This window comes from Taudactylus pleione, unplaced genomic scaffold, assembly GCF_031769625.1.
Source record: "Taudactylus pleione unplaced genomic scaffold, aTauple2 ptg000345l, whole genome shotgun sequence".
Lineage (NCBI taxonomy): Eukaryota > Metazoa > Chordata > Amphibia > Anura > Myobatrachidae > Taudactylus > Taudactylus pleione.
Genome location: NW_028284746.1, coordinates 2964221 through 2991150, shown reverse-complemented (window position 1 = coordinate 2991150; position 26930 = coordinate 2964221). Strand labels below are relative to the sequence as shown.

Here is a 26930-nt window from a genome sequence, read left to right as displayed (position 1 = left end):
TTTCGTACGCTCGTTAGTTAGAGGAGGGGTCGTCAGAGTTTTGGGAGGAATTTTAGATGCGAACGAAAATACGAGCGAGCCATTGAATTTAAATATTTTTGTACGTACGCCTAACGTACGTGCGCCCGCTTGCGAGTGGGTCTGAATGAGGGCCAAGGTCCCAAGTCTCTAGTTCCTCCAAATCTTTATCTGTCAGCAATGCAGCCATAATTGCACATGCAAAAGCAGAAGCTGCAAAAGTGCAGGCGAACTTTGCTGAACAAGAGATGCAATTGAAAATAGAAAAATCACTTTTAGAAGCAGAGAAAGGAATAGAGAGAGAGATCACGTCTGGAAGCAGAAAGATCATGTCTGGATGCAGAAAGAGATATGGAGAGATCACGTCTGGAAGCAGAAAGATCATGTCTGGATGCAGAAAGAGATATGGAGAGATCACGTCTGGAAGCAGAAAGAGATATGAAGAAAAAACGCCTAGAAGCAGTTAGTGAGAAGCTCACTGCAGAGAAGGAAGCAGCAGCTGCCATAGCTGAAGCAGAGTTCTTAGAGTCTGTAGAACTCCCTGATATAAGGAGGATCAATGTGCGCGACGCAGAGCTTGGATCACAGAATTCATTTGCAACACACATCAGAATATGTCAATCAAGCATCCAAAATGGGTAGCAAACCTCAATCAGTACAAAGCATGCATTCAGACTTCGTCAGTGAAATAAGCCAAACACACTATGCAGCACACCAACTAGTCAACAGTGAACTGCAAACTTGCAAACAAGAGAATTCTATACACAGGTAACCCATGAGAGACAACTCTCCCCCACACCAGGTGTCTGAATCTGCAAACTACAACAAAGGCACAACTACCTGTACACAAAAATGGTATGATACAAGCCAACAGGAACCATACAATCCTAACAGGTATAACCACGCACCATTTACCCACCATGTTAATGCACAATCAGCATCTCCTAGAGCCAATCAAGACACATTAGACTTTGCCAAGTTTCTTGCTCGCCGTGAGCTGGTCATAAAAGGACTCTAAAAGATGATCGCCCTGAGAGCTGCAGAGCCTGGCAATCCTCTTTCCAAAATGTAATCAGAGGATTAGGCCTTTCACATAGCAAAGAGATAGACCTTTTAAATAAATGGCTTGGGAATGAATCCGCTGAACATGCTAGAAGGTTAAGAGTGATCAATATTAACAACCCTGAGAATGGCCTTAAAATGATCTATGATAGATTAAATGAGTACTACGGCTGAGAGACTGAGAGAATTAAGTGACCTACTAATGGAGCTTCAAGTAGCCAAGTGTGAGGGAGACTTACCAGGACTTGCCTTCCTCGACACAGCCAGAGGCGTTAACCCTATAGTGCAAAAGCTATCTTACAATCTGCAGGAACAGAAACAGACAACTCCCAGGTGCACAACTCCAAATTATTAATAATAATATATATATATATATATATATATAAATGCAATAAAATTTTGCAATCAATAGAGGTTTTTAGCATAATCATGACCAAGGTTATGGGCCCTCCCACCATATCCAGGTAACCTCTTTCGGGTCGGTCCCTAACATACTAGGGTTCAAATCCAGAGTGCAGGACCCCCCAAAACTGCCTCAGCCAAGCCGCCCCAGGGCACCAGCATAGTAGGAAAAGTGCAGTGTAAAGAGATAGTTAGGAGCAGCTGCAGCTGCATATAAAGAATGAAAATAAAAAAGTGAAGTACATATATATAAAACACACAGTGAATGGTTAAAATGTGTTATAATGGAAAACGTGTTATAATGCAGCGCCCTGAGACAAATCAGCCAACGCAATCCAGGGGGACCCACGCCCCAAAAATGAACCAAAATTGCACTACAGTATATAACTTTTAGGACTTACCTAGAATTGTGCCTAATACAGTGTGCATATACATTACCATACTCCATGCTTTTAAACCAATAAGGTAGGGTGCCAGTCCAGAATGAGGGCATCTCATTTCCCTCAGAAGTGCAATGAAGCACATTAAATGGAGTATATGGGAAAGATTTCTGGACTGCACAACCTGACTTTATATACAATGGGAGGTGCTATCTGATGAGACTAATTGCAGGCACAGAAACAGACAAATCCCAGGTGCACAACTCCAAATTATTAACAATAATATATATATAAATGCAATAAAATTTTGCAATCAATAGAGGTTTTTAGCATAACCATGGCCAAGGTTATGGGCCCACCCACCATATCCAGGTAACCTCTTTCGGGTAGGTCCCTAACATACTAGGGTTCAAATCCAGAGCGCAGGACCCCCCAAAACTGCCCCAGCCAAGCCACCCCAGGGCACCAGCATAGTAAGAAAAGTGCAGTGTAAAGAGATAGGAGCAGCTGCAGCTGCATATAAAGAATGAAAATAAAAAAGTTAAACACATATATATAAAACACACAGTGAAGGGTTAAAATGTGTTATAATGGAAAATGTGTTATAATGCAGCGCCCTGAGACAAATCAGCCAACGCAACCCAGGGGGACCCACGCCCCAAAAATGAACCAAAATTGCACTACAGTATATAACTTTTAGGACTTACCTAGAATTGTGCCTAATACAGTGTGCATATACATTACCATACTCCATGCTTTTAAACCAATAAGGTAGGGTGCCAGTCCAGAATGAGGGTGTCTCATGTCCCTCAGAAGTGCAATGAAGCACATTAAATGGAGTATATGGGAAAGATTTCTGGACTGCACAACCTAACTTTATATACAATGGGAGGTGCTACCAGCAGGAGCAATGGGTCATCCATGGTTCCAAATATAAGCAGCAGCACAACGTGCCATTTCCACCATTCTGTTTTTGTGGACTTCGTGCACCAACAAGCTAAGACCAGGAATGATCCTAGTTTTGCCTTTACTCTGACTGGCTCAACCCCTATTCTACCTAACCCCCGCAAAATGTCAGTCGCAGTTCAGAAGACTAATGTGCATTATACAGATTCTTCCCACAGGTCTACACATTCTACTTGCCAAGAGACCAGAAATAAAGATCCTGCCAAGCAGTGTCCTCTGCATAACAAACCGCATCCTCTCCTGAAATGCAGAGCCTTCAGAGAAAAGTCCCTGGAGAACTGCAAAGCATTCCTAAGAGAAAACGGCATCTGCTACAAGCTCTTCTACAACCCACCTTGCCAAGGATTGTAAGGTTAGTGCTAACTGCATACAATGTCACAGCACAGAACACAATACAGCTCTACACCCTGGACCTTCCCCATTGACTTTACAACAAAATTATGGTGACAAAGAACATGGCAGGGAGCTCAGTGTGGAGCAACACTACTGCAGTCACACTACAGATAACTTCACAATGTACTGAAGTCTGCAAAGAGACTATTAGCGGCAGATTTTGCTCTAAAATCTGTTTAGTCAGAGTCTACCCCAACAGCCAACCACAGAAAGCTGTCAAACTTTTTGCAATCCTAGATGATCAAAGTAACAAGTCTCTAGCCAGATCAACCTTCTTTGAGACCTTTAACATCAAAGGACCCAGCACTCCATACTCCCTAAGGACTTGTGCAAGGACTTTTGAGACAATGGGGAGGAGAGCAATTGGCTATCAAGTCGAGTCCATAGACGGAAAGACATGCATTCCCTTACCCACTATCATTGAATGCAATGAGATCCCTGATAATAGGTCTGAAATCCCTACACCAGACACAGCTATCCATCGTGCACATTTGAAACGTATAGCACATCTGATACCAGAACTGGACCCACTAGCCCAGATAATTCTACTCATTGGGAGAGATATCTCACGAGTCCACAAAGCCAGAAGTCAGATTAACGGTCAACACAATGCTCCTTATGCTCAAAGATTAGACCTAGGATGGGTCATAATAGGAGAAGTATGTCTGGGAAATGTGCATAAACCAGCTACTGTCAACAGCATGCTTACCTGTACTTTAAATGGGCGCCCTTCTCTATTTCAACCATGTCACAACCACTTCCTCATAAAGGATCTACCACACTGCACTGTCATGGACTCTCCTAGTGACAACCACATCTGTGACAGCTACCAAGAACATTTGAGGTGCACAGTCTTCCAAAGAAAAAAAACAGATGACCAAGTCGCAATGTCCATAGAGGACAATCTATTCCTGGAAATAATGAAAAAGGGACTAGTCAAAGATGGTGCCAACAGTTGGGTTGCACCTGTACCCTTTAAAACGCACAGACGGCGCCTACCTAACAACATAGAACAAGTACTTAAACGCTTCTCTTGACTAAAACACAACTTCCACAGGAAACCAGAAATGAAAGATCACTTCTCTTTCATGGACAAAATATTTGAGAACGGTCATGCTGAGATAGCGCCCATTCTTAAAGACACAGACGAATGCTGGTACTTACCAATGTTTGGAGTATACCACCTGAAGAAACCAGGTCAGATCAGAGTCGTGTTTGATTCCAGTGCCAAGTTCGAAGGCATCTCCTTAAATAATGTTCTCCTGACAGGACCAGATCTTAACAACAAACTCCTTGGAGTACTCATACATTTCCGGAAGGACTCTATTGCCTTCACAGCTGACATTCAACAAATGTTTCATTGCTTCCTCGTGAGGGAAAGTGACAGGAATTTCCTAAGATTCATTTGGTTCAGAGACAATGACCCCTCTAAAGATATTGCAGAGTACCGCATGAGTGTACACATCTTTGGTAACAGTTGCCATCTATGGACTCAGACATTAAGCTCAAGAGGGCGAGCTAGAGTATGGTTCTGATGTTAGACAACTTGTGGAAAAAGATTTCTATGTAGATAACTGTTTAAAATCTATGCCAACATATGAGACAGCAATCAGCCTCCTCAAGAAAGCTCAGGAAATGCTTGCCTGCTCTAATCACAGGCTTCACAAAATAGCAGCCCCACCTAGTAGTCAGGACAATAGCATCTAAAATCTGATCTATTTTGTCCTTCCTAAGATGCCTTAGCAGTCTAGCAATGCATTCTGGGCTAAAGGAGCTGTAAGCAGCCATTTCCTCCACACACATGGTCCTAGACAGACATCACTTCATATGCTCAACCTGGTATAGCATCCAATGGTGAGTTTCTAAGCTTTAACTGTGCCATCATAGATCTGCTTCGCCAGTTATGTATGTAAGCTGTACTATGTCACACTGCAGCATATACTTTGCTTACTGTATAGCTTCATGCTGTTTGCATATTCCATGTTATGTATATGTTTGCCTTGCATTTCCATGTGCATATTGTAATTGCCTGTTATTGTTTACATTTACAGTTTTACCGCACACTCGTTCGTATGCACGTATCTGTGTACATTCATACAAGTTCCCATGAGTTTAACACTGTGAGGCTCCATTGTGAACCACTGCTGCGCCACGCTATAGGTTATGGTGTCCCCAAGTACACTAGAAGTCTACTGTATATTGAGTGATTTGAGGGAAGGGTGCCTAGTTTGTGTATTAATGTTCCTTGAGACCCAGGAGATGTATGTAGCCCTCTCCAGGATTTTACCACTTTCATTATGACTATGACGGATTGCCACATTGAATCGTGCTTGTGATGTTTTCTGAAATGTTCTGATATGTTGTGTATTTTTAGTTTTTGTTCAAACTGTTTCTTATGTGATCTGCAATTCTCATCCTCAGGTTTTTTATTGTTCATCGCATGTACTGAAATCCCATATGGGCATTGAAGGAGGTATAGGTGTCTTATAGTTCACACATCATCTTTTCTTTCACATGTTTTAGATTTTTTGGTTGTCAAGGTGAATTAGCTTATTGTTGTTATTACTTTTTTTCCTGATAGTTTTGTAGACCATCTTCCAGCCCTGTGCTTTTCATTGTGGAATTTTCTGGGTGCAGCTCGCTGTTAATATTTTTTTTTTATGTTCTTTCTTTCTTGCATACTAATTTTGGTTTGTCTTTTAAGTTATTGTCTTGTTTCAGTATTTGCCAGTGTTTCTTGAGGATCAGTTGAACTGACTGTTGTATTGTGTGATTAAAATATTATTGTTCCCTTTAGTTGTTCACTCCTTCATGTTGTACGATAGTCGTTTCCTTTCTGATGTTATTGCTTTCATGTAATTGTTATGACGTTTTTACTTGCATATTCTCTGTGTATGAACGTTTATGTTAGATACTTGTTCATTGAAACTTTGGAGTTTGGGGCAGATTCACCATAGGCATTTAATTTGGACACCTGGTATGTTTTTAAGGGATTGTGGTGTTTGCATGTAGATTGGATGAAGCTGTTGCAACTACTGGATTACATACAGATGTGTCCTCATATATCTAGACTCCTTGAATGTTAAACAGCTGGTAGCGCTGAGCATCTTTTTGTGCAATTTAACCTTCAAATGCATCTTATTCGTACAGAGATACGAATAGGTCACACAAGCAGATTCTGCTGATTAAAATGATATGAGGCATGCCTATATTCTGTGTGCAACTGCGGGTGTATCTGCATGCGACACTAATGTAGTGTCGAAGCTGAATAATTGAGTGAGACAGGTTCAGTTTAAAATTTAATCGCAGCGACGCCATCTTGCGAATGGCCGCAAGACTGCATTTTGGAAATGAGATCGCAAGACACCATTTTTGTGGTCAGCATCAATTCAAGTTATAACTCAGGAGCTAAGAACAGATGGCAATGTTTTTGTTAACCTACCAAGGGCAACGGGAAAAACCAGCTTTCTGAGTAAAAGTAAATAAGAAGAGACAATGGGTATTTTTACATACAAATTGGGAATCCCTGGATGCAGATAAAGTATAGTTGTGGCAATTGTAATATAATATCTACACAATTGGATTTGCCTGAATCCTAGACAGGATGGCCCCAAATCCCACAGTTTGAGGTGATAATACATTTGCATTTCGCACAAGAGTCTGTGAGAACAAAAGAGGTTTTGTTTTCCTTTGAACACACAACAGGTGGGGGCCTGCTGACAGAGGGCATGTAGAACTACAACCCTCAGCCATCCACACTGCTGGATGTTCACTTCGTGTATGAGAGATTATGCACTTAAATCTCACCCATTAATAACTAGCATCCTTATACCAAACCCCGAATACCCACACACTACATATTCGCACATAAGGTTCCATAAGCATCAAAATGTATGATTCAAGAAGGTTCAGTTAGTTTAAATGCTAAGAAATAAAGATATTTGTTAACTAAGGAATTATACAAGATAAACATGTCATTCTTGGAGTTGTTCTGATGCATACTCTTTCCACAGTTTCCCGGTGCTATCGGTGAGGAGATCGCATTATGCATTCTCGAGTTATGGACCGCAGAACCTACAAGCAACCAAAATGTATATTTTAGATTCAACTGTTAGGATGCTAAAGGAGGCGTTACCAGTAAGACTCCGGCTGTTAGAGGCAGGGAAAGTCTATTTGAAACAACCTGTTAAATGTGTCATTACATATGCTTCTCCTCTGGGAACCAATGAGATCAGCAGGAAGTTCTCCCTTTGTCCTGTTTCAGTCTGGGGGGGAATAAATACATGTGTCCGAACACTGGTTTGCCAGTTCATGCTGAATTTTGGGTGAACTGAGGATATCTAGTCAGAAGTCTATCTCAGGGTCCAGAGGCGCAGCGTATGTATAACCGTACTTGGGTCTGTATTATTTCCTTTTACGCCTAACTTGTGTATGTATAGATTGCATGTAACTGACTGTCTTTTACCTGAATAATACTTGTGCATTGGAAACACAGATTCCACTCCTGTCTTTATTTGCGGTTAAACTGCGTACGCAATTAGCGTTCTGTTTAGAGGTTTTAGGCAGGGTTTTGTCTTAGAGGTTCTAGGCAGGTGAATCTTAGAGGTTTATAGGAAGGAATGTATTAAAAGGTTTATTTACAAATTCAACAGTGGGGGCTCATCGGTTTATCACACTATCTGATACACGATAACACCCGGTCAGTCCTCTCTCAGCAAAAGGGTGGAGGCGCCTTTTGAGAGACCCATTAGTCTTTCATTACCACAGTGTTGCTGAGAGCGTACTGCCGGTTATTGTGTAGAGGAAGCGCTGATCAGAATCCAGGGACAAGAGAGAAAAAAAAAAAAAGTTTTTTTTTCTCTGTTGATAGAACCTTACGTTTAGAGGGGTGCCGCAGTATTGAGTATGTGGCTGAGATGCATTTTTGCGTACGCAGTTAAAAAGTCATTATACGCTTGTGTGGTAGTCGCATAATTGTGTATGCGGCCAGTCGCACAATAAGCGTATACGCACTTCCGGTTCTGCTGCCACGTGTTTGAACAAAGCCATTAAGGTTTACATTTTTTTTCTATGTACCAATATCTGGGTTAAACGTTTATTTTCTGCGCAGAGAAAAAGTGTGTAACAGTGAGTATGTGTTGGACAGTTAAGGGTATCGTATGATCCTTAAGGGTTAGGTGCAAGGGTTAGCCTAGCCGCTCGGTAAGCAGCTTACCGTTCAGTACACAGAGCAGGTGTATGGTTTGTTATTTTTGTTAGGGACTGGCTCTCAGTGTGACTGCAGTGTTCAATAAAATTTGAGCATTGTAGTTGAGCCGCACCAGGTGTGATTGTGAGCTGAGAGATAATAGGTGAGCGGGGCGCATCTAGAAATTTCATCCGTAGGTGAGCGGGGTGCATCTAGAAATTTCATCCGTAGGTGAGCGGGGCGCATCTAGAAATTTCGTCCGTAGGTAAGTGAAAGTATCTTGATTGTCTTTCACCAGTTTAAATTTTTATTGAAAAGCGTAGGAGTTGTCTCAGAATGGGAGCCACGCAAACAGTAGAAATGTTAGGCAATGATGTGCTGCTAATGGAGACTCCGATTGGATCAGCCCGTCGTATTATGCATACTAAGTACGGTACTTCTGCAATAAGGTATTGTGATTTATGGTTTAATATGACGAGGAAGAGTGTTAGACCGTTTCCCAGAATTGGTAGTTTTGATAAAAATGTGTGAGATAATGTCCAGGATCACATCAGTATGGTGCGATCCCGAGAGAAAAAGATTAAGTATTTTGAATGTTTAAAAATATGGCAGCATGAAGGGGATGCTTGGCTTAAAAATGTGCAAACGACGCAAACTAGCGTTGCGAACGCATTGCCAGAAAATAGATCCACAACGCTGAGATGCAATACGGGCGAGCCGCAAATTGGCATGCATGTGCGGCAAAGTAGCGTCGTGGAGAGTATTGCCAGCAGTTCACGCTCACCTCCCCCACCTTATGTGGATGGAGGTGCAAGTACAGTTACCAAAAATACCAATAAAAATTTAACAAGTAATTTGTACCCCCTCTTAAGTAACCATAAAGAAAATGTTTATGATGTAGAAGATGAGCCTATTGTTGTGTCTGCCTTTCCCAAGCTGTGCAAATGATAGATGCTGCATCACCACAATCACGGGTGTGCCGCCATCTCCATCGGTAACAGCAAGGGAAGTGTTAATACACTCTGCACCCATTGAGGAAGTTGTTAATACCATACGTAGCAGCAGTAGATTAAACCCCCAGCCAGGTAACCAGGTCAGAGGTAGCAACGATGCCAGTCTGCATCCTATTCGGACAATAACTGTTCCGAATGGAAATGCGGATGCAAACGGTGTAGTGCCCACTAGGGAAGTAGTAATGCATTGTCCATGGACAAGAGCAGAACTAAATTCCATCATAAATGATTTCCCCAATCCCAAAAAGGAACTAGCCAAATGTCAAAGATTTTTGAGATATTTGGGTAGTTCTCATGAGCCCACTAATAAAGATTGGCGTGTGGTGTTAAGGGCCTGTCTACCACGCAATACCGACGTGACAAAATTTATCACGGACTGTGTATTGGATGGCGACGTTCCCTTAACAGACCAAGTAAACCAAGGTAACATTTCCCGCATTGTAACTCAATTGGGTGTATATTTTCCAGTAGTAGCTAACTGGAACAAAATTTTTACAATTAAGCAAAAAGAGAGTGAAACTGCAGAAGAATATTGCGACCGGGCTCAGCAGGCTATCACCCAGTACACTGGGATAGAAGATATTAAAGATAGCACTCACCACAGGGGAATGATAGTCACGGTACTCATGGACGGTCTGAAAGACAATTTAAAGACTCGGGTTCAGACCTCACAGCCTGGCTGGCGGGGCCTTACAATAGATAACCTCATAGAGTCTGCCATAGAACATGACAAAAACATCTCAAAAAAAGAGGGAGACCCAGAGCGAAAAATTAATGGCTGTCAGTATACAAGCTCTGGAGAGAATGACGTTAACATCACAGCCAACCGACACACCTGCACCCACACACACCTGCACCTGAACAATTACACGTCCTCACCAATCCCACACCACAGCAAACACATCCTTACCCCACATATCATACACAACCACAGGTCGCATACTCATATCCCCCACAATATCCTTACCCTCCCTATCCTTACCCATACCCACCACCTTTCCCTCTTGCTCAAATCCCACAACAATCTTTTCATCCACCCCGTTCAAAATTATGTTTTAACTGTCACCAAGTGGGACACATAAGTAAGTACTGCAAAGCGAAGAACACCACACAGGAACACGAGTTTCCCATGAGTTCATAGGTAACCCCAGTATCTTCTCCCAGGCCTTATATGACTGTTTATAATCTTTTCAACCTATCAATGGATCTGTTCTAATGTAAAATGTGGATGATTTATTGTTGTATTTTGGGTCATGTTTAAATGATATTAAACTGTTGTGCTTTATCTCCCACTCATAGGACACAAGGTTCTAAGGATAAACGGCTACTTGGAAAACTATCCAACCCAGCAGCACAGGCATTATTTAGAGCAGTAGCTATTAATATCAAGATTTAATTGCAGGAACCTGCATGCAGATACTATATCCCTAGAATTATTAATGATAGGGGGACTTATTTTATAGGTGACGTTTCCAAGAACATGTGTAAGATGATGGGTAACAACACTGAGATTATCCCAGATTGTCTTTTCCTTTATTTGCCCCCCCTTTGAGATACTGTCCAAACAGGCAGCCTCATGTGAAAATATGATAATGAGGTTACTGTGCAGGGTCTCACGAAGATGAATGAGAATAACTGATATTGGAAGTGTTATTAACTAACATGTCTAATGCAAACTGTCATGATGTCAAATCTGGAAGAATTTGTTATGATCCAAATTTTTTTTTAGCTCAGGTTGTTTGACTGATTGGTGGAAAGGTCCGTATCTGACGATACAGCATCCTCAAAGGGTGGCCAGGGAAGATACGTGGGTCCATTCTGCTCACTATAGGGAGGTTAACCATTCGGTGGAGATACAAGGCAGAGACAAGGCCGATAACGTGGACCTGTCGATTGCGAGCTTGTGCCGGAAGGATTAAAAAGGTGACGGTGAGATATCTGAGCTAAAGAAATGTGTAGATCAGTGCTTCAAGCAATGGAGTGGTCTGCTGTGGTCATCCTAGTTTTTTTTTTTCCAGAGTTTTATTTTTTTTGTCATGATGATCTGTTTGGGGATGCTCGGTGTCTGTGATGGGGGACCGATAAAGGAGATGTGAGCTGATGGCGGAGCTGATGGAGTGGAGTCAGGAGGAGGAGTGCTATACCAAATCAGGGGAGTGCCGGTCCAATTTCAGTACGGTAAATTGTTGTGAAAATGTGAATAACAATAATAAGGAAGAACTGTAATTCAATCCTGAGTTATGACGTAGTGTATAACAATGTAGCCTGAGTTTGAGTGGTCGTGCATGGATATAACGTTTATGTTGTTTTAAGTCATCTTAGGTAATGCAGTCCCAACCCCTTCCAAGGCTCTCCTTATAGGATAGGTGCATCCCCACATCTTTCCTATGATCCCTTAAGGATCCGCGGTGTGCGTATAAGGGCAGTTTTATGTCCCTCCCGGAGACGCATTATCTGAATGGTTCAAATGACCATACTGTGTCATACCATAATAACATTGAACGGTATATTCTCATGCATGGCTAAACAGATTCAAATTAGGTTGTGATAGCATGTTGTTTGCTATCAAAGGGTGGACTGTCGAAGCTGAATAATTGAGTGAGACAAGTTCTGTTTAAAATTTAATCGCAGATAAACATGTAATTCTTGGAGTTGTTCTGATGCATACTCTTTCCACAGTTTCCCGGTGCTATCGGTGAGGAGATCGCATTATGCATTCTCGAGTTATGGACCGCAGAACCTACAAGCAACCAAAATGTATATTTTAGATTCAACTGTTAGGATGCTAAAGGAGGCATTACCAGAAACACTCCGGCTGTTAGAGGCAGGGAAAGTCTATTTGAAACAACCTGTTAAATGTGTCGTTACATATGCTTCTCCTCTGGGAACCAATGAGATCAGCAGGAAGTTCTCCCTTTGTCCTGTTTCAATCTGGGGGGGAATAAATACATGTGTCCGAACACTGGTTTGCCAGTTCATGCTGAATTTTGGGTGAACTGAGGATATCTAGTCAGAAGTCTATCTCTGGGTCCAGAGGCGCAGCGTATGTATAACCGTACTTGGGTCTGTATTATTTCCTTTTACGCCGAAACTTGTGTATGTATAGATTGCGTGTAACTGACTGTACTTTTACCTGAATAATACTTGTGCGTTGGAAACACAGATTCCACTCCTGTCTTTATTTGCGGTTAAACTGCGTACGCAATTAGCGTTCTGTTTAGAGGTTTTAGGCAGGGTTTTGTCTTAGAGGTTCTAGGCAGGTGAATCTTAGAGGTTTATAGGAAGGAATGTATTAAAAGGTTTATTTACAAATTCAACAGTAGCATTATGCATGCAGTTGCACCCGCAGTCGCACACAGAATATAGGCATGCTGTTTATCATTTTAATAATCAGAAGCTGCTTGTGCATCCTATTCTTATCAAAAAGTCACACGAAAAGACCAAGGGGTAAATTTACTAAAGGTCAATTTGGCATTTTGAGTGATTTGAGGTGCGATTTTAATTCGATTTGGATTCGATTTTGCTTTTGGGTGTTTACTAAAGGCCAAATCGAATGAAAAATCAGACTTCAAATCGAAAATTTTGAGTCAAATCTGACACAAATCGACCATCGGAAAAACATTGGTACTTTTATATAGCCCAACACACAAAACCCTTATTTACTATCATTCGATTTGAAATCGATCTCAAACTCGGGCTTTAAATCGAACTTCAAATCCCCAATATAATAGACCTGCATCATGCTTTCGATTTGATCAAGAGCAGGTCGGATTGACACAGATACATGCAGACATCAGTGAGATGCCTGCATGTATCTGACTGAATAAAGTATTTAAACAGTTAAAATGAAGAAAAAAATTGACGTGAGGTCCCCCCCAAATCAGAACCAGCCCTAGACTGCTGAAACCCAGGTCTGGTTGACTAAGTACAGGGAAAAATGACGTAGGGTCTCCCTGTACTCTGTACAACCAGCACTGGGCTATGGGAAGCAGGGCTGGTTCTGGATTTACAGGGAAAAATTTGCATAGGGTCTCCCTGTAAATAACAGAACCAGCCCTGGACCCTTTCTAACGGGGGACTGACCGCTAGTCAGCCCAGGCCAGGGATCCCTGGGGAGTTGGAGACCCCTTCAAAAAAAAGGGGTCTCCCTCTCCAGTGCACCTCTAGCCTAGGCTGATAGCCCGGGGCTATCCCCGCCATCCATGTGCGGTGGGTGGCGGGTTGATTGTGTGAGTGTTGTGTAAAAATAGAAGTAATAAAACATTGTCTTTCCAGTAGAACTTCAGGTCCCAGCAAGCCTGTATGTTTCTTTCAACATTTCTTTACAGGTGAACTACAGGTCCCAGTGGGCCCTTAATGCAACGCATGCTGGTACTTATGGTTCTCCAAGTACCAGCATGAGGGGGAGGCTTGCTGGGACCTGCAGTTCTACTGGAAAGACAATGTTTTATTACTTCTATTTTTACACAACACTCACACAATCAACCCGCCACTCACTGCCCTGAGGTGGCGGGGATAACACCGGGCTATCAGCCTAGGCTAGGGATGCCCTGGAGAGGGAGACCCCTTTTTTTGAAGGGGTCTCCAACTCCCCAGGGATCCCTGACCTGGGCTGACTAGCGGTTAGGGCTGATGCTGTGGCTGGGGGGCCCGGTGATAGGGCTCCCCTGGCTGTGGCATCAGTCCCCAATTAGAAAGGGTCCAGGGCTGATTCTGTGATTTACAGGGAGACCCTATGCAAATTTTTCCCTGTAAATCATATTGGCCTACTTTTAAAAAAGCATTTCAGGGAGCTTGTGAAAGCAGCACCTATGAGCAGTGGGCGTGTACTGATAAATCTGAGAGGCGTGTCCTAAACCTCACTTACATCCAAATGTAAACCAGCCCAAAAGCATTTAGTAAGATCTGTTTGTTGATGAAAACACACTAATACTTTTCAGAAATTCATAGGGATCATTGTGCCTTATAATAACCAATACAAGGAAATGACACTAATGATCCCATTTGAATGTATATAGCTCTGTTTTTTAATATAACAGCTTCATAATGGGGGTAAGGATGAAATGAGGGAGATTGCTAGACTCTTCAGGAAGACAGGGAGATTGCTACTATTTCAGGGAGTCTCCCTGACAATGAGAGAGAGTTGACAAGTATGCTGTAAATCCAGAACCAGCCCTGCTTCCCATAGCCCAGTGCTGGTTGTACTGAGTACAGGGAGACCCTACGTCATTTTTTCCCTGTACTTAGTCAAACAGACCTGGGTTTCAGCAGTCCGGGGCTGGTTCTGTTTTGGGGGGTGACCTCACGTTTTGTTTTGTTTTTTAATTTTAACTCTTTAAACACTTTTTCAAGGCAGAAACATGCAGGCATCTCACTGATGTCTGCATGTATCTGTGTGAGAACGAATTGCTCATGCTGAATGTGAAAGCATGAAGCAGTTCTAACGTGTCAGGGATTTGCAGTTCGTTTTGAAGGGTGATTTGCCGTTCGATTTGGACATGAACAAATTGAACAGCAAATCACTGTTCAAAACCAACTCAAAACGAATTTGTTTCGCAAATCACAAAACAAATCGAATAATACTAAACGGTTTTCACTGCATTCGCTTTGAGTCGATTTGAGAAGAGGTAAATCACTCCTCAAATCACGGTTTAGATGTATGTGGACGCATCTGTATGGTCTTTGTGTATATGTGGTCATTCTCTATGTAGATTATGAGGACCTGGAATTCCACTTTTGTGGTGCTAATGGTGATGGTAAGTTAAGGTTGAGTTGTTTGTTGTTGATGTATTTAATACGTGTTCCAGCTCCCCTTGGTTTCCCTTCAACATACAATAAAATTATCTAATGGTCTAAATTATAAACAGGACAATATCAAGTGCCTGACATTTTCCAGAGCCAGATTAACCTTTAGACCAGGGGGTTTCCAAACTGTGCACCGCGGCACCCTGGGGTGCCTCGGGGGGACACTTGCAGGGGTGCCTCAGGTTGGTGGTCCAGCACCAAATTAAATTCTTTATGGTCCATGTAATGTAAATATGTGGACAAACGGAAGCACAAACCTGTGCCCCACCACATAACTGAGCCTAAGGATGACAGGTGAGCACAATTTACTTCACTTTACTACTTCACTACATTTTTTTCAGAATTTCTCAACAACAAACTTTTGGCCTAGGGGTGCTGTGAAAACAATTCTGATGCACTAGGGCGTCGTGATTCAAAAAAGTTTGGGAACCACTGCATTAGACAGAGTAGGCTGCAGCCTAGGATGCCAGGACTTGGAATGGGGTGGGGCACACAGTTGACAGCTGGGGAATATAATGAAGACCTACTGTAATTCCTTCCATGTTGGTGATGACTACACAGCTTACTGTAATTAAAGAGCTTGTCAGTTATTCAGCCCAAGGTGGTGTTGAGGGAAGTGACTACCAGATGGCTGTGGTGTTGTGACCATGTAACTTATTGCCGAAGCCTTTACTTCCTGTACATTGTGCTACAGCACCATCTGGGTAGCCGGAAGAGCTGCATGTGTTTTCATTAGAGTCTTCCTCACATTCCCTAGAAGCCAAAGTCTAATTTACTCTCCACAAACATTAGAAGCCAAGATCAAATATGCCAAGTTTATAACCTTTGTTACCTGTATATGTGCAGGATGAATGGCGATTTCCTGTGCATGCATACAGTACACACTGTACTCTGTGTATAGCAACACCAAGGGCAGATCCAGAACAAAATGACGGGGAGCACCACGATAGGGGAAGGTGTGGGACAGGAGGTATTTGCATGCACCAGAGTGGGTGTGGCCTCATAGCAAGAGGCGTGGCCTCACAGGGAATGCCATACCCATAAGCTACGTCCTCGTTTTCATCATGCTGCAGCATGGAGTACATACAATAACCAAGGCCAAGACAATTTATGCTACCTGTCAGCTAGTGTTCTATGCTTCGTTGATAGTTGTATAAGTCTTAGAAAGTTTCAGACCTGTCTGGAAAAGGGGATGTAGTTAGAATCCTGATGCACAGGAAGCCGTCTGACAGAATCCCGGTGTCGATATTCCGACTTAGTACTAAAGATAGGCTCCTAAGTACCAATGCCTATCTTTAGCATGATGACGGAATCCCGAATGAAGGTAAGCAGGAAGGGTTAGCAGTTAGCCGCGGGAGGAGAGGGTTAGGGTTAGGCACGCCCCCGGGAGGGTTAGGTTTAGGGTGCGGGAAGGGAGAGTTAGGCTTAGGCCCCCCCCGGGGGGATTTAGGGTTAAGCACCCCTAAGGGAGGCATATGGTTAGGGGAGGAGAAGGGTAGGGTTATCATACTTACCTGCCCCATCGGGATTCTGCTGTTTTGGGCTTCCGGCGTCGGCATTTCATCCGGCGGCTATTCAGCTGCCAGGATCTCATACCCAACCCTGGAAAAGAGGGAATAAATAAATGCATTTAAAAGTGTCAAATAATTAACATTCCTCATCTTGAATCTGCAACTGCCAGCCAACATAAAGCATAAGAATGCATGGATCTCTCTCCCTGCCCATATCTATATTACTGCCCCCTCCATAGCCATCTCATTGCCCCCTTCCTTCATATAACTCTGATTGCCTCCTCCATTGTTGTCTCATTGCCCTTGCATATCTCCCTGATTGCCCCCTTCATAGCTGGTCTCATCTAGTCCTCCCTGCATATCTCCCTGATTGCCCCCTTTGTAGCTGGTCTCATCTAGTCCTCCCTGCATATCTCCCTGATTGCCCCCTTCATAGCTGGTCTCATCTAGTCCTCCCTGCATATCTCCCTGATTGCCCCCTTCATAGCTGGTCTGATCTAGTCCTCCCTGCATATCTCCCTGATTGCCTCCTTCATAGCTGGTCGCATCTAGTCCTCTCTGCACATCTCCCTGATTGCCCCCTTTGTAGCTGGTCGCATCTAGTCCTCCCTGCATATCTCCCTGATTGCCCTCTTCATAGCTGGTCTCATCTAGTCCTCCCTGCATATCTCCCTGATTGCCTCCTTCGTAGCTGGTCGCATCTAGTCCTCCTTGCATATATACCTGATTGACCCCTTCATAGCTGTCTCTCATTACCCCCTCTAAAGCTCTCTCTCACTGCCAGTTCCTTCCATATAACATTGAACCCCTCGCAGCACACACTGAACCCCTCAAGCTCTCTGTCAGTATCAGAGCACTCACTGACTCCATCACAGCACTCACTGTCCCTTTCAGTGTCCACCACACAGCACTCCCCCCTTCACTGCCACCTCACAGCACTCCCTCCCCTGTCTACCACACAGCAACCCCCAGCCCCTTTAACAACTACCTCACAGCACCTGCTCAGCCCATCCAATTTCCACTTCATAGCACTCCCCACTCACTAGCCAACTGTGTGAGACATTTTTGAACATGCCTCCTTCCAACTATATCCATATTTAATACTTTCACTATTTTTAATATTAAAAAACACTCTCATTGACTCCCACAGGAAAAAAATAAATAAACACTTTGACCCTCACAGGAAAAACATAAAACACATTTGCCCCCATAGGAAAAAAAAATTGGCCCCACAGATATAAAACACATACATTAGCCCCCACAGAAAAAAAAAGAATATGCCCGAGCCCACTCACAGATGACTGTCTGGACCGGTCTGGTGGATGACAGGGTGAGTATGCGAGGACAGGTCTGTAAGGTGACGGGTGAGTGTGCAGGGACAGGTTTAGTAGGTGATAGGGTGAGTGTCTGTGGGGTAGATGTGGGTGACAGGGTGAGAGAGACTGTAGGAAGGTCTGGGCACAGCACCCTTTATTCTCCCTTCAATGTCCTCCTCTCACAGCATGCCCCCAATTCAATGCACTCACCCCCCTTCATCACAGCACCCCCAACTTCCTTCAATATTCACCACATCATAGAACCCCAACCTTCCTTCAATATTCACCTCACATAGCTCTACCCCTTCTTCAAAATTCACCACATCACAGTACTCCTCCAATACACACCTCACATCATTCCTCCCCACGGGCAGCACTAGCAAACTGCGTACCTTCAAACTAACGCCCCTGCAGTAGTGCCCACAGCAGCCTGCCCTGACATGACACTGCTGTAGGCTCTGCTGTCTCCTAAACACCAGGAGGAAGAGGGGAGCTAAGGGAGGAGGAGCTGCTCGGCTGCTCCGATTGTGTTATAAGCAGTGGCAGCTCCAGAGATGTGGCTGCAGCACAGTCCAAAATTCAAATAGGGGAGCCACACCAACTGCCAGTGATGTTTGGCATCAGTTGGTGTGGCTCCCCTATTCGAATTTTGGACCGTGCTGCAGCCCCACCTCTGGAGCTGCCACTGGTTATTAGTGTAACAAATGTGGGCTGCCATCAGAAATTGTGGGGCCCAGGACTGACAAAATAGGCCCCACAATTTCTGCAACCCCAGCCCCGCAGTGTATTTCTAGTTCCAGCCAGCCCACCATCTGTCTCCCCAGCCAGCCCCCCTTCTGTGTCCCCAGCCAGCCTCCTCAGTCTCTAGCCCCAGCCAGCCCCCTTCTGTCTCTCCAGCCAGCCCCTTCTATCTCTCCAGTCAGCCCCCCTTCTCTGTCCCCAGCCAGCCCCTCTTCTCTGTCTCCAGAGACGTCATAATGTCTTAAAGAAAAAAAAACTTTATTGCTTTATTGCACGGCATTGGTGGGCGTGTGCAGATCATCAATCTTAGTATCTGCACGACACGGGGTGGGCTGTCAGCAGCCTCATCCTGGTTGCGGCCATGCAGCTTCAATAAACGTTAAAAATAAAAAATCTCCTAAACGAAAGGGGGGGCACGTGTTTGCGTTAGTCCCTGCCTGGTCAACACATACTTGTTTTATTTAATAATAGTGGCCCTGAGTTATAATGTATCATCATACTGCACCTTTAATAGTCTTAATAATAATAGAGCCCCTGTTAATAGTTTGATAAATAACAGTGTTCCCATTGGGGCTGATTCAACAATGCACGCAAGTGCAATGCTGAATGCAGATTCCCGATTATCTGCGAGTGTGCATAATGGGTCCTGCATAATCACACGCAGATCCTTCTGTGCCTCTGCTTGATTGACAGACAGAAGCATTTAAGGGGTGATGTGGGGACAGGGACGGCCGGCGTTCCCAAAAAGGTGGTGTGTCTGCTCCATTTTCTGGGAGTGGTAAGGCCAGGGACTGCGTTGACTCACACAGTTTCCTGGCTTTGCCAGCCTGCCTGAGTAAGCTGACAGCGTCACTGTCCACCATCATGACCATCGACCAATGGTGATCCCAGCCTGCAACCTTGGATCGCAGTACTGGGATCGCAAATGCAGCAGGGGGTGTCATACACCTCCAGCAGCATTCGCATATTAGCAATGATGGGATTGTGAGCTGCTTGTGTGCACCTTTGCAATTCTGTCCTAAGTTGAATCACCTCCTTGGACCGAAGCTTATTTGAATGACTCATTTTAGAAGGGTAGGGGGAACCTTTTACATTAATAATGGTGGTTCCCATAATCCACCTGCAGTTTGGGCTAAACCCACATGTGATTTACAGCCACCACACATAACTGCACACCGACAGGGATATGAGTTGTTACCCTCAAAACCGAAGGATAATAAATTAGATGGCTTCTAGGCCAAAATGTTCTGATCAGTTACAGTAGCAAGGATTTTAACTGTGATTTTTAACTTTTCACTTGAACAGTGTATTGTTCCAAGATGTTTTAAATCAACAATAATTATAATTATCCATGTTTCTAAAAGTAATAAAGTTTGTCAGTTAAATGACTGTCGCCCAATAGCTTTGACGTCACTTATAATGGAAACCTTTGAGCGACTGGTACTGGTTCATATGAAATCTACTTTATTGTCTGCTTTGATCCGTTTTAGCTTGCTTAGTGACATACAGAAGACGCTGACCTTATGTTATGACATCAGGTGCTTACTCACTTAGAGACAAGGGTTAAAATTTACTAAGCGGCGGTTTGACTGCGGTTTCTATTCTATTCTAAACCCCCGGGGGTTTGGTGGCGGTTTTGCAGCAGTTTCTAAATGACAGCCCTGTTCTATTCTATTCTAAAATGTGTTTTGACTGTGGTTTGGCGGCGGCTTTGCTTTCTGCAGATTTACTAAGGCCAAAACCGCTGCAAAACTGCCATCAAAACACATTTTAGAACAGAACAGAACAGGGCTGTCATTTAGAAACCGCTGCAAAACTGCCACCAAACTCCCGGGGTTTAGAATAGAATAGAAACCGCCACCAAACTCCCGGGGTTTAGAATAGAATAGAAACCGCCACCAAACTTCTGGGGTTTAGAATAGAATAGAAACCGCCACCAAACTTCTGGGGTTTAGAATAGAATAGAAACCGCCACCAAACTGCCGGGGTTTAGAATAGAATAGAAACTGCCGTCAAACCGCCGTTTAGTAAATTTTGCCCAAGGGATTCTTTTGTAAAAATCCTATATGTTATTCCAGCGATCTTAGTGACTAAATTGTGAGATTTAGGTATTGGCAGTTTTACTTGTCAATGGATTTTTAGATTTTCTGACAAACAGGCTGGTCAGATGGGAATTTCTAAATCAAGTGAGTTTGTGATGTTCACAGGGGTCTCACAGGGATGTGTCTTAAGTCCCCTTTTGTGCTCCTAGTTCACTCCCGACTGTGCTTCTGTTTCTGATTCAGTCGAAATCCTTAAATTTGCAGATGATATTGCTATAGTACAGTGATTCCCAACCTCGGTCCTCAAGGCACAGTAACAGTCCTGATTTTAGTGATATCCATGCTTAAGCACAGATGGTTAAATCAAAATACCTAAGGTACTAATTAAGTCACTTGTGCTCAACTATGGCTATCCTTAAAACCTGGACTGTTAGTGTGCCTTGAGGACCGTGGTTGGAAACCCCTGCTATAGTAGGTTGGATCAGGAATGAAAATGACAGTGAATACAGGGCTGAAGTCTCTAGATTCGAAAACTTGATTTTAGAAGATCTAAGGGTATGCAGTCGGGAAACTGGCTGCCTTAATACCGACAGCCGGCTTCCCGGCTGCTGTATCCCAGCGTGGGATAAATGACCGGCGTCTATATCTAGACGCCTGTAATTTACCTGACGCCGGGAGACCGGCGCCCGGCATCCCGATCGAAGGGATGCCAGGCGCCGCGAGCGAACAGCCACGTGGGGGGGAGGGTTAGGTTTAGGGCACCTGGGGGGCACTTAGGGTTAGGCACCCCCCCGGGAGGGTTAGGGTTAGGCTGGGGGGGGTTAGGGTTAGGCTGGGGGGGGTTAGGGTTAGGCACCCCCGTGGGGAGGATAGGGTTAGGCACCCCCCGGGGGACTTTGGTTTAGGCGGCGGGGAAGTGGGGGTTAGGGTTAGGCATTTAGAGGGGGGATTAGGGTAAGGCACTTGGGGGGGAGGTTAGGGTTAGGCACCCCTAAGGAGGGTTAGGGTTAGGGGGTTAGGTTAGGTTAGTTTATACTTACCTTAGGGACGATCAGGATTTCCAGCACTGTCGGGCTTCCGCTGCTGGGCTCTGCTGATCTGTCGGGCTGCCGGGAATCGAACTGCCGGCCATGCGGCAGCCGGGATTACATACCGATTCCGATCTAAGAGGCAGTCCAGTGGTTTTGCATGGCCTGGCTGTTGAGGTTGTGGAAACATTCACATTTTTAGGAGTAAATATTTTGAATGACTTGTCATGGTCGGTCCACACTCAGTTGATGGTAAAAAGAAGCCCAATAACCCTTAAAATTTCTAAAGAAAATGCGTTCCTCGGGAATGTGTAGGGATGATTTAGTATTTTTTTTTCTGGGTACATTATAGAAAGTGTGCTGACTTACAGCATTGTTGTATGGTTTGGGAACTGAATAGCAGCCGAGTGGAAATCTTTGGAGAGAGTGGTTAGGGCCCTGGGGCCTTATGATTGGTTTAGAATTATCAACTATTCAGGAGATTTATGAAAAGAGGATTTTAAGGAAGGTGTATGGAATACTTACTGATGGGTCACATCCAAGTTATGCTTAAGTAATATGTTGTCGCTAAGAAGATGCTATAGGTCGATATTATGTCGTACCAGCCAATTACAAAATAGCTTTTTTTCCTACCGCTGTACTCAGGTTCAATAAAAAATAATGCACTATAGGAGGGTTTTACATAAGATGCCCTTGTTTTTAATGATTGTAGTTTGACTTGCATATGTGTTTCATTATTTAGAGAAAGAATTTATCTTAATATATGGTGTACATAACGTTTTTTATTAACATAAAAAAGATAAATCTTTATTAAGTATGCATTAAAAAGGTTGGTGCAAATAGCACCAGATTCAGCGAAATATCGATTAAAAATGAGAAGTGATGTAATGTGAAAAATGTGATGTGTCTGTGAAAATGTTTTTTATATTTTTGTTTTAATAAAATCAAAAATAATAAATAAATCCCCGCCGTGTGTCTCAATTTGTCGATCTGTTATATCTATTATTCTGATATGTAATAGAATAATATTACTATGATTATACAGATAAACCTGCATTGTGACAGGATGTGGCAGTGTGAGAGAGCTCAGCTTTCTCACTAACCTTTGAATAGCAACAGTGTTGCAACCTGTATGCGTGTTATGCTACTAATGTAGCTAATGCTATACTAGCTACAACACAGAATCCTTATATCATTCGAAACCACCTGTAAATAACTATCTCATGCATTTATGTTTAGGAGATTGAATAGATAATAAATGTGAATGATTCATCCACCACAACACATTATAAATGAATGAGGAAGAGAAATAATAATTCCTGAATAGTAGATATATGGAATAATAGCCATCATTGCTCCCTCATTAAATCAATGGATAAGACATCATATAATTGATATCCCACTGACGAACTACACTATTAGATCCAGTGATTATTAACATTAGGTGCATGTGCACTAACCTAACGGTGGGCTATAAATGTCAAACACTGTTCCCCTAGACAAATCTGTGGATAAGATACCATAAGATCGATATCCCGTTGAGAAATGGCACCATCGACAACAATGAATTATCACTACTATAAGGTAAGCTGATGGTGTATTAAACTAATGGTGGGTTATCAATATTTTCTGGTGTGATTTATGGATTCAATGAATCACTAATACAATAATAAAACATGAAACAGACCTGGTGTATTTGTGACATATAAAGGGTGAATTTAGGACCAGTTATGGTTAACTACACTAATGTAAATATTTAAGAGACCATCAGGGGTATTCAATACGGAGCGAAAAGTCATTTTTTGCGATAATTTCACACCGATGACGTCATTTTCGTTGGTTTTGGTTTTACACCGTATTCAATTTCAAAGACTTTTCACAGGTTCGAAAAGTCTTTGAAAAAAAACGGGGATAACTTTTCACCACTGAATAGGTGGCGAAAAAAAGTGCAGAATTGCGGTTTAGGGGTGCAGGCTTAAAAAAATAGCCTGCAACCCTGGGAATGTCATTTTAAAAATAACTGTGTCAAAAAAAGTTTTAAAAAAATAGGGACACCCCCAAAAAATAATTTTAAATTTGGGGTGAAAAAAAAATGGGAAAAAAAGTGTTTAAAAATAGGGAAATAGGTTCAGGGCTATTCTGCAAGTATGCGGCAGGTGTTTTCTAGAATAGATTTATAGCAGCAGGTGCATATTTGCAGAATTTTTAAATACAGACTTTAGGGACTTAAAAATATGCTACCGTGTTTCCCCGATAATAAGACCTACCCCGAAAATAAGCCCTACCCTTACTTTTGAAAAACAGTCCAAAATAAGCCCTACCCCGAAAATAAGCCCTAACAAAAAAAATTTAAAAAAAATAATGGTAAGTAAATAATTGTAAAGCAGGGCTGTGGCCATGATGGGGATAAAAGCAGGACTGAGGGCATGATGGGGATAAAAGAGGGACTGAGGGCATGATGCTGTCAATGTTAATTAAAATAAGCCCTACCCTGAAAATAAGCCCTATGGTGTTTTTTTGACCAAAAAAATAAATAAGACAGTGTCTTATTATCGAGGAAACACGGTAGTACCCATTTTCATGTACCCCAAATTTGATGGGACCACTAAAAAAATGAAAAAAATAACCTAAGTGCTCTTCTGCAACACTTCTTCAATGTCGGGAAAAAAACACCTGCAGCCGCTATTTAAATCCCCGACTTTCATTTGCATCATAGTGATCCCCCATGTTTTTACAGTTTTAGGGAGGGGTCCTACAATTTATTCCAGCAAATTTTTGTATTTTTTCGCAGATCCCACTTCGCAGGTTCCCGTTTTCATAGCTCTTATATTGAATACGGGGATAAAGCGGGAGTGCGCCCGATACTTTATCCCTGGAAAATCTCCGATGTGGAGCGAAAAGTCCAGCACGGACTTTTCGCTCCCATATTGAATACCCCTCCATATATTGGAAACAGTATCAATATGTGCGATACTATTGCGTAGAAGTGTACCCCTTTCATTCAAGGAGATTCTCATACTGATACGTTAATATATCTCTTGCAATATGTGTATACTGCAGGTTTATTACCATTTTCTATAGTCCCCCCCCCCTTTTTTTTCATTTAGAGCTCTACCCACTAATACTGTGATTATACGACTGCTCGATTCTATTACATATCAGAATAATAGATATAACAGATCGACAAATTGAGACACACGGCGGGGATTTAATTATTATTTTTTATTTTATTAATGCAGAAATATAAAAGACATTTTCACAGACACTTATCACATTATATCACTTCTCATTTTTAATCTATATCTCGCTGAATCTGGTGCTATTTGCACCAACCTTCACACCAATAAATCTGCCCTGAAGGCTGCCTGTCTTCCTTCACTATGTGAAGACAACAGGTATTCTTTAACTAATCATTTTGTTTCTCAGTGCACATATTATAGAGATCACTGCTGTTACCAATAATCTAATCTCTTATGTCTTCTTTTCCAGTATAGGAGCTCTGATTGGACTTGCGATCGCAGCCTTGGTGTTATTAGCATTTGTTGTCAGTGTGTGTGTACTGTGCTATCTGTTTCTATATACGAAGCCACAGAGAATAGAAACTGGGTTAAAGTTACAGCATTTTGGATCTTCATCTTCACATAAAGGTAAGTTTATAATGAAAGTATGATGTTATAGAAAACTGTTGTCTGTTTAATGTAACTGAACAAATGTCATGTCTGATTCAGTCAGTGATATCTAATTATTAATGGAACAATATGGATTTATGTTGAGCCTTATTGAAATCAATATCAGCTGCAATATTGATAATATGGAGAAAAAAAACTATATGGGCACAAATAGCAGGACGCCATATAATTTTGGGGTCTATTTGCTAAGCTTTGTTAGGAAATAAAGTGTACGGTTATAAGGTACAAGCCAATCAGCTCCTAACTGCCAAGTCACAGGCTGTGTTTGAAAAATGGCAGTTAGGCGCTAATTGGCTGGTACCTTATCAACGTTCACTTTATCTCCTAAGAAAGCTTAGTAAATAGCCCCTCAGACTGCTTCTCTTCCCCTCTAAGACAGGTAGGTGATAATAAAATAATCACATTAAATAATTAATTTCCAGGAGGATATATATGGATGTTAGATTCATTTCAATAATATGGTACAACTGATAAATGTATTAATAAGTGACCCAAAAATGTCCCCATGTCTCCAGAAAGTTAGAGTCTAGCACTACCACATATGGACAGCCTGTATAAGGAGGATAGGTAAAAAGATAGGACCTCATTCGGACAGGCTCGCAAGCGCTATGCGCTCGCAATCAGGTTGATGGTGAGGGCCTGCTTGACAAATGCACTCGCTCCAGAGCTCGCTACAAAAGGGGCGGCTGTCGATTTTGATCGACAGCTCGCCCCGTTTTGTAGGCGGGGTGGCTGGACAAACGGAGGCATTCCTGAAGGAACGCCTGCCATTTGTAGGCGGCCCTACTGACATCACCAGTGATGTCAGTAGGGAGCTTCCTGCTCTGTTAGAGCAGGAAGCTACCTGGGGCTTGCGGTAGACGAGACCCTACTGCAAGGGTCTAGTCGCAAGCCCCGATGGTCGCGATGGTCTTGACCATCACCTAGTCACTCGCTAAAGCTGTGGGTGGTAAAAGAAAAGTGGCCGCCCTCATTCAGAGTGAGCGCTTGCTTTCTGCGAGCGGCTCTGAATGAGGTCCATAGTCTTAAACCAGATATATGCTGCTTAGTAAACTGCAGATGACTGTGTAGATAACAGAAGAAGGCGCCCATTGTTAATATGGTAGGAGTGGATAGGCAGAGTCTTGCGTCTTACCCGGTGAGCCTGGCAGGTCAGCATGGGAGATAATTGGTGCAAGAACCATCAGTGATGAAGTATTGAAGAGAACCTCATCACAGGGTGAAGTAAGAGGGCAAAGTTGGTAGTCAGAGAGGTTCCTTTTTTGTTTTTCTTGGGTCTGTCCAGCACTGTAATGGGAAGATGTTGACTGTGTGTATGCCTCAAACCTGTGAGGCTGGGTTCCAGTGGTGGAGAACTTTACATGCCAGCACTGATC

General features: G+C 42.9%; 1 protein-coding gene across 1 annotated transcript in view; it reads left to right on the top strand.

Annotated features, from left to right (window-relative positions):
- Nucleotides 1-26930, top strand: part of SHISAL2B (shisa like 2B) — a 92586-nt gene that overhangs the window by 18270 nt on the left and 47386 nt on the right. Inside the window, exon 2 of the mRNA XM_088444035.1 lies at nt 25355-25512. Coding sequence (XP_088300161.1) covers nt 25355-25512 — 158 coding nt within the window. The remainder of the gene's footprint in view (nt 1-25354; nt 25513-26930) is intronic.